This window comes from Lygodium microphyllum, chromosome 4 (genome assembly GCF_053477565.2).
Source record: "Lygodium microphyllum isolate KBCC chromosome 4, Lygodium_microphyllum_v1.1.10, whole genome shotgun sequence".
NCBI lineage: Eukaryota > Viridiplantae > Streptophyta > Polypodiopsida > Schizaeales > Lygodiaceae > Lygodium > Lygodium microphyllum.
Genome location: NC_141138.1, coordinates 89,283,699 through 89,296,630, shown reverse-complemented (window position 1 = coordinate 89,296,630; position 12,932 = coordinate 89,283,699). Strand labels below are relative to the sequence as shown.

General features: G+C 42.6%; 1 protein-coding gene across 4 annotated transcripts in view; it reads left to right on the top strand.

Moving 5' to 3' along the window:
- EBS3 (Alg9-like mannosyltransferase family) overlaps positions 1-10,953 on the top strand; it is a 37,031-nt gene extending 26,078 nt beyond the window's left edge. For 3 of the 4 annotated variants that reach the window (XM_087676203.1, XM_087676205.1, XM_087676207.1), the window contains 5 exons: positions 9,048-9,162; positions 9,315-9,462; positions 9,565-9,761; positions 9,897-9,989; positions 10,082-10,948. In XM_087676203.1, the coding sequence (XP_087532329.1) occupies positions 9,048-9,162; positions 9,315-9,462; positions 9,565-9,761; positions 9,897-9,989; positions 10,082-10,228 (700 nt within the window). In that variant the 3' untranslated portion in view covers positions 10,229-10,948. Of the gene's footprint in view, positions 1-9,047; positions 9,163-9,314; positions 9,463-9,564; positions 9,762-9,896; positions 9,990-10,081 lie in introns of all 4 variants that reach the window. The other variant, XM_087676204.1, reaches the window with a different exon arrangement.
- The last annotated feature ends 1,979 nt before the right edge of the window (positions 10,954-12,932 follow it).

Genomic DNA, 12,932 nt, shown 5'->3' with positions numbered 1-12,932 from the left:
GAATGATCATAATGTGGAGAAGCCTGAATAAATAGGCAAAAATGATGCCATAAATCAAGTTAGATCGGCCAGCATTTAATAGTGGTCAGCAAGCAATAAATGCTAAAATGAGCATCATAAAATGCCATGAAAAATGCCTAAATAATCATTATAATATCTTGGTGCCTTAGCTCACTGAATCACATGCAGAGACTCAACCATGAATTGACATATTTGCTAACAACTTTGGCATGCCCATTTTCAGCACTTGAACTTTGAATCCATTCAATGGGCTGTTCAGAAGAAGAGCGTGGAGGGGTCCTCATCTCCACTTATGCATTTTTTCCCCATCCTCACTTTTTTCCCCATCCCCACTTTATGCCCTAGTTGCTTATGGGGCTAGCAACATAGACAGCCTCATCTGGAGGTTGGTTCATAGAGGGCTACTAGTACGCTAGAGTTGGTGCACCAACTTGTGTGGACGACCAATGGGTGTGGTGTCCCTTGGGAAGGCCAAATACCTAATGCTTATTGTTGATGATTTTAGAAGGTATGTGTGGCTATTTCCTAGTCTACAAAAATGAGGTGTAATTTTGTAATATTCCCACCCGTGAATATTGACGTCCCGCACACGACGTAAACCTTGTGCAAAGGTTATCTCTTGCATTGAAATTATTGGCAGTGTAATGTGTGACCCGCACGCGAGAAATGGGGTCCTCCGCATTGGTAAATCAAAACCGGAAGTTCAAAACCGCAAGTCTCACAAAAACACCCTCTTGGGAGGGGCAATTTGAATAATTCAAGGCAAATTTTTTTATTTTTACCCCTTTTTTCCCCAGCCGATGCACGACTGGAGAAAAAGGAGTGTGGGAGAGATGGACTTGGGGGAGTCGTGGACTCCATGGAGAAGGGGGAACCCATGCAAGGGCCACGTGGGGGAGCCCTTCTCTTCCCCCCCCCCCCATGCCTATAAAAACAGCCATTATGAGCTTGGGAGGAGGGGGAGGCGACGGTGCTGTGAGAAGGGAGGAAGGGACGCTGCTGCCATCGCCGCCGTGCAGGAATCCGCCAGGCCGCTACTGTCCGCCAGCCCGCCATAGTCCGCCGCCATCCTCGCCTTCTTCACGACCCCTTCCCAATCATTGGTACCCCCCCCCCCCCCCTCCCCTCGACGTTGCTGCAGGCCCCAGAAGCTTCTTAGAAGCTTCTTAAGAAGCTTCTAAGGATTAAGGCCATAGGCCTTGATCCTATGCGACTTCTCGGTTTTTGAATCCGGTTAGGGAAATCCCTATTCCCAAACAAGGAGAAGATATCGATCCCCTAGCCGTCTCGAAAAGCGAGAGTAAAGGAGTCCGTAACCACGACTACAATGGCTCCCAAGAAGTTGCAAGGCGGGACTGTGGGAGGTTCATCTCCAAGCATACAAGTGGATATCTCCCCGAGCCCACAAGTCCAGGTTTTTTCGAGTTTATTCTCACATAAAGAGATGTTTAGGCACGCTTAATTCCATAAGGAAGAATGCATTTTACGCTTATTTTTAATGCATGTGGCAGCGTTAAAAATACATTTGATAAATTATCTCTTTAAACATTAGACAAGGTTGATGCATGTCATGAAATTGAAACGGTTGCATTTCCAGAGTTGTCCGCCTTAGAAGACTAGCTGCATGTTGCTATTTTGGAACATTATCAAAGTATTGAGTCTAAACATATAGGGCAAAGAAATGAAATTGATAAGTGCATTTGGTTACTAGACATGGTAGGAATAAGCGTGTGCCGCATTTTAGGCAACATTTTCCTTGTAATGATTCATGAGGAAAAGTTAACACCCATAAGATATTATCCGAAAAGAAATAGAAGAGTACGAAAATGATCTTATGGACTTGCAAGTAGCATGTAACATGGAATAAGTTAACACTAGCTTTAGTTTGGTATGAACTTCATTAACTACATTGTAGCTAGGGGAAAGTTGCGTGTTACATAGTCATCATGCAGAAATTTCATTCATCAGGAGCCGTATTTAGGAAAGGTTGCATGGTTTATCAAAGCATGAGATTCTAAAGTGTAGACAACAAGGTTGTAAGCATGATTATTTGATGTAAGTCCTAGTAGGTCCTAGGAAAGTTAGTATCCAGATTATCATGCATTTTTACTATACCAAGGAAAGATAGAGTTATTGTGAACCATGTGATGCGTAGAAGCAATGAATCACATGTTTACATGTATTGCGGTAGTTGCAACTATTTTTTCCTCCTTTAGATCTACTTTATTATCTCTAGGAAGGATTCATCCTTGTCGCGAGACAAGCATAATGAATTACCCAAATCACCTAGCCACAAAGGAATCATATGGTACGATAGACACCCTGAACACTAACTAGGTTAAGGATTCGGCCAAGTTTTCCAATTGTCGCTAAGTCGAAACCTTCAAGCCAATAGTCCTAACCACATTCCCAAAATGTTGAGCTAATTGGATGCTCATGTAGACAATAATCTAGGATTCCTACCTTAAGGACCAAGCGTTCAAATGATGAAACTCGAATTGAGTTGGAACCCTAGGACTAAACATTGTCGATTTAGTGAAATTAAGGATGGGGTGGGTAAAAAGACACCCTAAACCCTCCTTCTCGTCTGAAGTTAATTCCGTGACCTGAATACGCCATTCATTAGGCGAAATGATGGAGGCGACACTTGTGCAGTAAATTGCAACGTCACTTAGCCTTGCGGGTTGATCGTAAGAAGTTTTGCCATTCCGTGGATTAAGGTTGGCAGGTTCTTGCGCGAGTTTAACTTGCAAGGGAAAAGGGTAGTCATCCTCTTACTCTATCCTCATTAGGGAAAATTTGCCAAGTTAAGGGGAAGCTAGGTATTTGCTTGGACGCAAATGATTAGTCAATAAACTAAAGCGACATGGTCGCCGGAATCTACCATTAACAAAACCTAAAAGTATTGACAGGGTATGACCCTAACCCAAAGACGATAGGAATCTTGCCATGTTGTAATTGATTCCGGATCGAATGCGGGTTGCATTTCGGAGAGAAGGAATCACTCCTTAACAGTTTGCCAGCTAAACGTCCACTGGAATTGATTGTGCTTGTAACAGTTTAGAAGCACTGTTTGCAGTGTTTGCTCAATTAACTAAAGGATGAAAAGATATCTAAATACTTCAGGTTGAAGGCCTGAAGGGAGAGGCAGCTTCAGTTACCCCCGACTGCCTGCCTGACCCTAACCAAGGGGGTTGTTGACCGCGCCGGGAACGTGGACCGAACCCGCCGTGAGAGGTCTCTCCGTTGAGTTCTACTTGGAGCAGGAGGACGCTTGGGTGCCAGGGGGGGCTCTGGCCGTAAATCCCTCGCCTTCCGAGCCCTGCACAAGAGGCTAACGTGACTCGGGATTGGATCTCGAGGCCCGCATACTAGTCTACGGGCAGAAGCTTGGAATAGTGATCCCTGGTGGATTACTGGATAGCCTTCGGGCGGATTATGATCAAGCCTACGGGCGGAACTCCTTGTATTTCAAAGATAAAAGGATAAAATGATAATAAAGAAGTTGTTTGACATTGTTTTCTTTATGTCCTGTGATAAGATTACGTGAAGGAACCAGTACTTAACAGGGTTAATCAAAGAAGCTGTTTGTTATATGTCAAATTAATGTGATAGGTAATTACATAACTAAAACAAACCGAGGAAAGTGCGGAGGATGGACCATGGGTCCGTCCTAAGGATGGGTGGTCCCGGTTAGCCGGGAACTTTTCTCAAAGTCCTCGACGAACAGAGGGATGATCAGCATCACCAAAACAAATAACGCGAACGATGACTTAGAATTACCTATTACCCGATTCACGCTGTTTTAGGGGAACGGAATGGGACTATGCCTTATGGCAGAGAGGTCGAGCCTTGCATCCCTCTCGTTTCCCATTCTCCTTGAACCAAGTGCGGCATGAATCCGCTTCAGACCGGGCGTTTTTGTGTAAAGTAGTTCGATCGGGTCTGACGCTAGTTGCTGCTAGCTAATGACCAAACAAAAAAACCCAAATTCAGGTCGATCCTAAGTGGGAACGGCCAGGATACTTCCGCTACGGGGCAGACACGGGAAGACCTAGATTGCAAAACCCGTAACATTCCATGGGAGTGCCGGGCGGAGTTTTCTAGACATCCTTTCCGATGGACTGCTAAGACGTGTCCTGGATGATCCTAGTGGACACGTTACAAATTTAACTTCCGCAATTGAAAGGCGTTTGCCAAAAACTAAACGATTTTCAAAGTTTGAGGTGTATGGGCCAACCATGGTGGTGAGTTTTGCTCTAAAGTATTTGACAGCTTTTGCTTTTGATACCACTTCTTTGTCTACAATTACTCCCCTCCTTCTTCCCCTCCTACTCCCTTTTCACCCTTGATAAATCCTTCCTTTCAAGGGGTATTGAACTGTGAGAAGGTGAGCCCTCTTCTTCTAGTGAGGGGGATGTATCTTTACCTAGTGAGAGGGAGTCCCTATCCTAGACAAGTGCATTGTGGGTACTGTAGGTATCTAGGTTTCTATCGTAGTAGGATAAGCCCATTATTGATTCTTGGTGGTATCTGCATCTTATGCAAGATTTGGGGGTGAATTGCTTTCTCGAGACACTGATGGCCCCACCTAGATTACTCAAGATACATGCCAGTTAAGGTGGTTCAGTATGTGTGAACTATGCTCTTATGTCATGGATTTTACGGGATCATGAGCCTACCACTATAGATGAGGCTCTTGCATAGGATATATGGTGTCATGGTATGCGGGATGATCTCGATTCTATCAAGCATAATTAGATTTGGAAGTTAATTCCATGTACAAGGAAGCGGAAGGTAGTTGGTGTGAAATGGGTTTATTAGACCAAATACCTACATGATTCCACTTGTTAGCAGTCATGTTTGTCATGCCTTGTCATGTCCTGCCTATGAGCCTCAGTTTGAGTTAGATGAGGACGTTAGGAGCTGTGACTTGTTTGTCACTCACTTGATTTGACGGAGGAGTTAGCTCATTCTAGAGTACTCACTTTATTGCCTTTTAGTGCATTTTCTCCTCCAATTGAGATTTTGTGTGCATTTCCCGGGCAGTTATTGCTGTCCATAGTGTGCCTACATTTGCCAGACATTGTCATTGTCAACAAGGATTTTTTCCAAGGTCACTCCTAATTTTTTTGGCATTTTATTTATCATTGACCAGCATTTATTGCTGGTTGGCCAGCATTTACGGCCTCCCCTTGATGCAAATTGGCCATATTTGGGCATTTTTGGCTATATATAGCATGCTCCTCCCATCATTCATTCATCTTCCTCTTTCCCTAACAGGTGTACACTCCGACTCGGTCGTCTTCCTCTGTCTCTGGTGTTGCCATCATCATTAGCTTGTCATGGTGTCCTCATTGACGTTGTGGGCTGCGTGCAGGGACTGATTAGACTCCTTCCGCTTTTCCGTTTGCATCAACATTCTTTCTTATTTAGTGCAGATTTCTTTGTTTTCTATTCCTTTCCATTGTGCACTTTCACATAGTATCAAAGCATGGTATCATTGTTTGAGAGAGACATAGACTGCTTGATTCTTATAGAGGAGGCTATCCACATCAGCTTTTTGCTGAAAATGCAGCCTTCTTAAAGGCGACCATTTCTTTGTGCAAGTGACAGTACTTCTCGCCAAGATGGATCATGTAGATTGACTTTCATGTGATCTTGTAGCCATTTCCTCTTGTTTCAGGGTTGTCTACCACCAAAACACAAGTTTCTTGTGGGTGTCTTGCAGGATTTTGAAGATGTCTTACCACCAGTTTGGTGGCTTTGGTGATACAGATGAGGAGCTTTCTCAATACTCCTTCGAACAATGGCGAGATTATTGTGTGGATTGTGAAGAATGGAGGTCACCTAGCCCGTTTGTTCGGGAACGCTCTCCACCCCATTCTCTCCATGTCTCATAGAAGGCCGGTTTTGCTGGCCTTCATATTTCATTCATGGCACCCTGTATACAGGTGCCCATACTTCCTTCTTTACCCAAAGAGGACTGGCTTGATGGTTCAAACTACTTGCTTTGGTTGTGTAAGGTGGAGTGCATCCTTGATACCTTCAATCTTTAGGGGTTTGTTACCCACCCTATTCGCTGTCCAGTGGAGCATCCCACCGTTGGATCATCAATGTATCATGTGGCCTTATGGGATTGGCTAAGCTCAAGAGCCCGATCTTTCCTCTTTATGGGCTTACAGGATTTTGTCCTAGTGTACGTGCGTAGGTTATGAAAAGCAACAGAAGTGTGGACAAAGCTTGCTTCTTTGTATCATCAAAAGATATTTTGCTGACTAGATTACTCTCGAGAAGAAATTACGGATGCTTACTCTTGATGATTCTCCTTCCATGAAGGATCATATTAACAGGTTGGAGGATATTAAGGATCAGCTTGCGTCCCTTGGCAAGATGATCTCTTTAAAGGATATGGCTATGATTCGTTTGACTCAATTGCCATCTCCTTGCTTTGATGTCTTCTACACCAGCCTTATTACATTGAGGACCCGTGAGAAGCTTCTATGGGAGGAACTTGCCCCCCTTGTTTTGGAGCACGATGAGTGCGCCAAAGAGGTTGCTAGTGGATCCACCTTCACTAAAGCTTTTGTTGCAGGTTCGGAAGGGGGAAAGAAGAAGAAAGGGAAGTCAAAGGCTAAATGACAGGAGAGTTCTTTATGCTCTAACTTTGACTCGGAGCGGCCTAAATGCCTATACTGTGGGAAGGGAACACATCCAAAGGAGAAATGTTGGAAGAAGTTCTCTCACCTTTGTTTGGGAGTGAAGGATGGAGCTAAAACATCCGAGCTTTCTATCTCTACTCCAGCTGTTATCCACGAGTCTGTGTTTCTTCATATTGTTCAATTGGAGGAGCCTTCTTTAGTGGTTGCCTCATCTTCTAAGAGGCCTTGTTTGGTTGACAATGGAGCTTCTAGTCATATGACTGGACGAGGTGATTTGTTGCAGGATCTAAGCCCTTCTGAGGGTTCAGTCACTATTGGTGACATTGTATCGGTGTCTATTTGTGGTGTTGGCACTTGCCTTTGTTTCTTGAATGTGGTTCGAGCTCCCTTTTATAGGCCCTTTATGTTTCGGACTTGGGCTTTTCACCTCTCTCGGTTTATGGCCATACTAGGCTTGGTACCCATGTTATCTTCACTGAGCATGCCATTTGTATTGAGGATTCTTCTACAAGGGCTGTTATCGCGACAGGTTGTGTGGAGAGCATGCTTTATAGGCTCCATTCCCCTTCTCTTATGCAAGGTCCTTTGAGGCAATAGTCTATTGCTACACCCATTCTCGCTTGTGCACCATCTATTCTAGAGGTTCCCTCCCATCCCCCACCCTCTTCTTTGATGGCTCCCTTGTACCCCCCATCCCTCTTAGAGGGGGATGATCTCGGTGATGTGATCGTGGATTCCTTGGTCCCTAGTGTTTTTATCTGGGGAATGGCTGGCAGAGAGTGGAAAACCTGCAAAAGGAGACGAAAAGCTGCAAAATAAGCAGGATAAGATGGTGTCACCTAGTGTGCCTGCACAAGTGCAGCAGTCTCTGTGTTAGACTGCACAAGGACCTTGTATGTGCTGGAGTGGCCATTAAGGCCCATTATTCATGTGAAAATGATTAGTGCTGCCACAACAAGGTAGGTTTGCAAGTGCTGCAAAATGCTGCTACTGCTGCCATGAATGGTCACTGAATGGATGGCGAACTGCTGAATGCTGCTGCACCCAATAAAGACGATCAGTTGTGAAGGCTTCTGTTGTGTAAGAAAGGCAGGTTCGGACTGCAACGCCCCCATGAACACCTTCACAGAACCTTCAATTGGGAGGATAGGCAGTCTGCTCTGAGACCATGATGGACCAAAGGCGCAGAGGTGAGTGAAGAGAGGATGCACGCAAGAGAATGAAGGCATAATGAACAAGGGTCCAAAGCTATGAACCCTAGGTGCAAAAATACTGAATTGAGAACTGAAGCGTGGGCAACTGCGTGAGCCTGTACAATAGGTGAAGGATGAGCATTGAGAAACTGGCCAACCAGCAACTGAGGCAAAAGTGGCCGGACTTTACATGTGCCCGAGGACTAGGGTGCAAACATACTAAGATGCTCACAATATGGAGCTGGACATAAACTTGATTGATGCCTTGCAGACCTCTTGAGCCTGAGGACAATGCCAAATGTCATGTGTTCTCCTCTATCACATTACCTCTGGAACAAGCTATTGGAGCTTTATGAAAACTGAGACAAGTGCCTATTGCGAAATGGTCACTTGGTATGTATTACGCCATGAGAGTTGCAGCAGGAGAAAAGGCAACTGCATCAAATTTACAACACAACAACCAAACCCCCCCCAAAACACATGAAAAAAGAAAGAACCCAACAAACCAAAAAAAAAGAGAGAAAGAAAAACCCTGGCTGGAATGAAAAAGAGAAAAGCACTTGCAACTATCAGATCTGCGATCTAAGTCTTTTGTGAGGTTTTTAACTAAGAAAAGGATCTTCTGCCCCACAGCATGCTTGAAGTATTCCCTAGTGTTGTGAAGTTACATACATGAGAATAAGCTGTAGTATTTTGGCTGCTTCAACAGTGATTTCTCAATACGATAGGGTTAAGCTCTTTAGCCTCTGCTAGAAGCAGACAACTTAGGCTTGAGTACTTTTAACCCGAAGAACCTGCACATTTCTTGTCACTGAAATATTTGGCACTTGAATTTCAATGTGAATTGTTAAGAATTTGGTGCCATCATCCTGCGTCTCCCACAATGCTGGCCATGCAAGAACTTTTACCCTTCCAGGCATAATCTGAGGGCACATGCACTTGCAAAATGGTCTCCATTGACTTATTTCCCAAAGAAGCTACTAGCTGTGTCCTGTTGGCCCCTTCTGGAAACAGAAAGACTCGGCGGAATATTCTCTTCTTTAATGCTTAGGTTTCTCTAGTTTGAGTGTGTCCTTTTGGTCTCGTGCTTCTCTGAACAAAAATAGAGCATACAAAAACTTTTTCAACTGACTTACATTTCTCTCTGATTTGGGTTTGTACTTTTGTCCAGGTTTTTATATCCTGTGTATACTCTTATTTGCCTTGCTGCTGCTGCCGCGGTGGAGTGTTTTCCGGAAGTGTTACCGGAAAAATATCAAGAGGCAGACGATTCAATTCTTTTTATGGTACCTTCCTTTAAGTAATGTACTTGAAAATTTTGTGGTGTTACTAGAAAAATATCAACAGGCAGATGATTCAAATCTTTTTATGGTACCTTCCTAATGTACTTGAAATTTTATATATTTCTGCTAACCGCTAGGACTGCTGGATCTGGCAGATGGCTAAATTTTTACGGCCCATAGTTCTAGGAGCTATCCTGGTGCTCTCATACAGCCGAACAACATCCTTACTGAATGGTTACTCTGCTCCCCTACAAGTACTGAGGCATCTTCCTTCTGCACCACACGACAGCTTCAGAGAAAATGGTATCTTAAGAGACACTAAATAGTGGGTCATTCATTTAACCAAAGTCAAAAGCTGGCTTGCACTTCTGAGAGATGCTTTCACTTTTCAATGATTATCTGCAGATGTCATTTTGTGTATTGGTAGTGAATGGCACCGTTACCCATCATCCTTTTTCCTGCCATCTCCTGACTATCAAGTAAAATGGCTTGATGATGGTTTCAAGGGCCTTCTGCCATTCCCTTTTAACAGCTCAGCAGGTGGAACTGCAGCCGCTCCACCATATTTCAACAATCTGAACCAGGCCTCTCCAGAACAATATGTACGATCTTAAATGTAGCTGGTTGTAACTTGGTCTTTGAATTGGAGTAAATTTGAAAAGATGGAACTTTGTTTGACAGGGAACCTTACAACTGCTGTTCTGTTCTTTTTTTATTCTGGTTTCCTTATGGTCCAGATAAGTGATGAAGGTGCATGTAGCTTTTTGGTGGAGCTTGATTTGCAGAGAAATGATAGCAATCTTCGTGGAGACAACAGAACCATTTGGGAGGTAAGAAAGGAGGATAAAATAAACCAAGAAAAAAGAGTCTGCTTTTGAGGTATGGCTACCTTTTTCTGAAATACATCTGCATATTTATGCAGGTGGTTGTGGAATTGCCTTTTCTTGACAAAGAGAGATCACCAACTCTACATCGAGCATTCTTTATTCCATGGGTTTGGCAGCATTCAAATTTTTTTGGGTCGTACAGGCTACTGAGGAAGAGATTGAGTCCTGAGACCAGGGAATAAATGAAACTTGTAGGCAAACACACTCTGGCCAGCTTATGTCTGGAAACAGATCAAAGCCCAATGTTTATCAAACAGATTACCATATATTGGGAAAGAACCTGGCAAGTCTCACATCAAGATGCTGTCCTCTTTAGGAAACCCATTTAGTTACTAATTATTTATACATTCTGGCAAAACAGAAGCCTTACAACTAGCTTGCTGTAGGTAGAGTTTTGGAGGATTAACGAAGAGACCTTTGAACTCTCAGAGCTTGAATGAGTACTGTCATGCTTAGCAGTTCTCTGCTGCTACTTTGAACTGCTAGCACAAGACTCCCTGAATATGGTACAAAGTGCAAGCACTAGATTTTTGACTCAATTAATTATACAGCATAGGTACCATTAAGTGCCTCAGTTGTGAGGTTTGTATTCCTAGCTACTTACTGCCAAGTTTTTACATCAGTGGTAGCCAGTAAAAACTCAGTGATATGGTTCTCTTGTATGCTTTAAATTGATAGAATCGGTCATCAAATATGGATAATAAGGAGCATCAAGTGCAGCATCACCCATTTCTGGAAGCCAATTTGGGCAATTATGATGACAGAAAATAGGAAATTTAGAAAGGTTTGCAAATTACCGAAGCTAAAAGATCTCTGTTGTTACCTCCCAATATCTGTTGTGTGAACATTTGCTCTAAGATAGCTACAAATATAGACCACTTCCTAGAGCACGTTTACTGCCTCAACAAGGTGATAAATATTAGAAAGCCCGGTCACTGACAAAACAGGGGGATAGAAAGGCCTGCCATTGACAATGTAACAAGATGAAACACTAAATTTGGATTATTAATCATTGTGTAAAAGCCAGGTTGTACTTCCATGGCAAATTCATTGCACAATTGAGAAAGGCGTTAGCCATTGTTGTTGATAGGTAGCATTCATGCTTATAGAAGTGATTGGTTCGATATAAATATATAACCCTAAAAATCTCCAAAACCACTATGACAAAGTACAAGGGTTTGGAGATAATACAATAATAAGGTAGCAGTGGCAATGAAGGGCGTTATCATTCAAATGGCGAGAGTAAGTCCAATAATCAAAAGCGTCCACATCCAAATACAAGGGCGTCTATACTAGGTTGGAATTATGCTTTGGTAGCCACTAGGAGCATTGGCACCAAAGTCAGCTATGTGAGTGGAAAGAATGCAGCCGACATCATCTTTAGTATGTGGCTATAGCCTTCGACATTGTTGGTATACCTTTCAATGGATTGATTGGACGAATCTAGGTTTTGATAAGGGGCTTCCAAGATGGATGTCAATCTATTAATTCACAACTAAATTGCCATGACATTTGTTGTAGTTATGTACTACATTGTTTGGAGTCCCAACATCTTGTAGAGCATCATCCTACACAACATATTTTAGAGAAATTCTAGTAAACCCCACACTGTGGAATGCTATATCATGAACCTTCTTTGAGGGTGAGATTGCCTACCTAACCATGTGATTGAGGATAGGGGGTTGTGAGCCTTGGGTGGAAACCGTTAGGCCCCAACCCCCTAGTCCCCAACTATGCATAGCTAGGTATGTGGGTGCCTTTTGAGCAGGAGCTCATGATGTTGAACACTACAGGGAAAAACAATGGAATAGAGCTCTTGTTCTCACATAAGGAAATGCCAAAAATTTATTGTGCTAGGACTCCAAGAGCCTAAGAATCAATAATTATGAACTTGATTAGGAACAATTCACAAGGACGCATTCACATCTAAACTAGATGAGTATGATATAGAAGCAAAGGGTTAGTTGAGAATGCTCTATTGAATCTTCTTGAAGTTGATGTGATAGTTGTAATAGATTAATTCAAATAGACGGGGACTATGCTATGAACGAGTGTTAAAATCAAATTAAAAGGTTTGTATGACTAGAGCAAACCATTCTTTTGTTATTGAGATGTAGGTTATTGGCATGTCACACCGTTAGAAGTATCACATAGTGAAGCACATGTAGATGAGGACTATGACATGAAGTGTGATTCAATTGCTATCTTATATGACTAGAGCAAAGCACTCTTTGTTGTTGAGATGTAGGTCTTGGTACACCCATAAACTACCATTCTTGAAGATGCATTCTCTATAAATTCACCAAGCAACCTATTATGCCACTCCTTACAAAGTTTGGATAAAGAGAGATGCTTTCTACTCCTTTATGTACAACTTTGGTGAACTACACCCATTCTCAATAGAGAAGGAAAAGATCACAACGATAATGTTATTGATATTATTTTCAAAATGGAGCAATTTGCATCTCTTGAAGGGCAGCCCACCTAAGCTCTAGGTGATAGAGGTTTTTCTAACTTTCAATAAGTGTTAGCAAGTTTTCCTAGTTCTAGATCATTTCCTTATGCTTGGGTTGATATCGAAATTTCAACCTTTATTTTTTTGCAATTTCTAAGTAGGAGACAACATAAGTCACATGGGATCAATGCAAGCAAGCTAGATTGTTACTTTCAAAGTCTCTTCAAATCTTAAGGGGATAGAAATCTTCTCAAATGTTTGGGGTTCTATCAGGGGTTTACACAACAAGTATCAAAAGAGCACCATGATGGATTTTGTTGGTTACAAGAATCATAGTTACTTCTTCAAAGGAAAAATGGAGAATGTAATTATACACTTGCCCTTCTTTCTTCAAGACACTCTTTGTTATGTTTGATTAGTACAAGGTCATA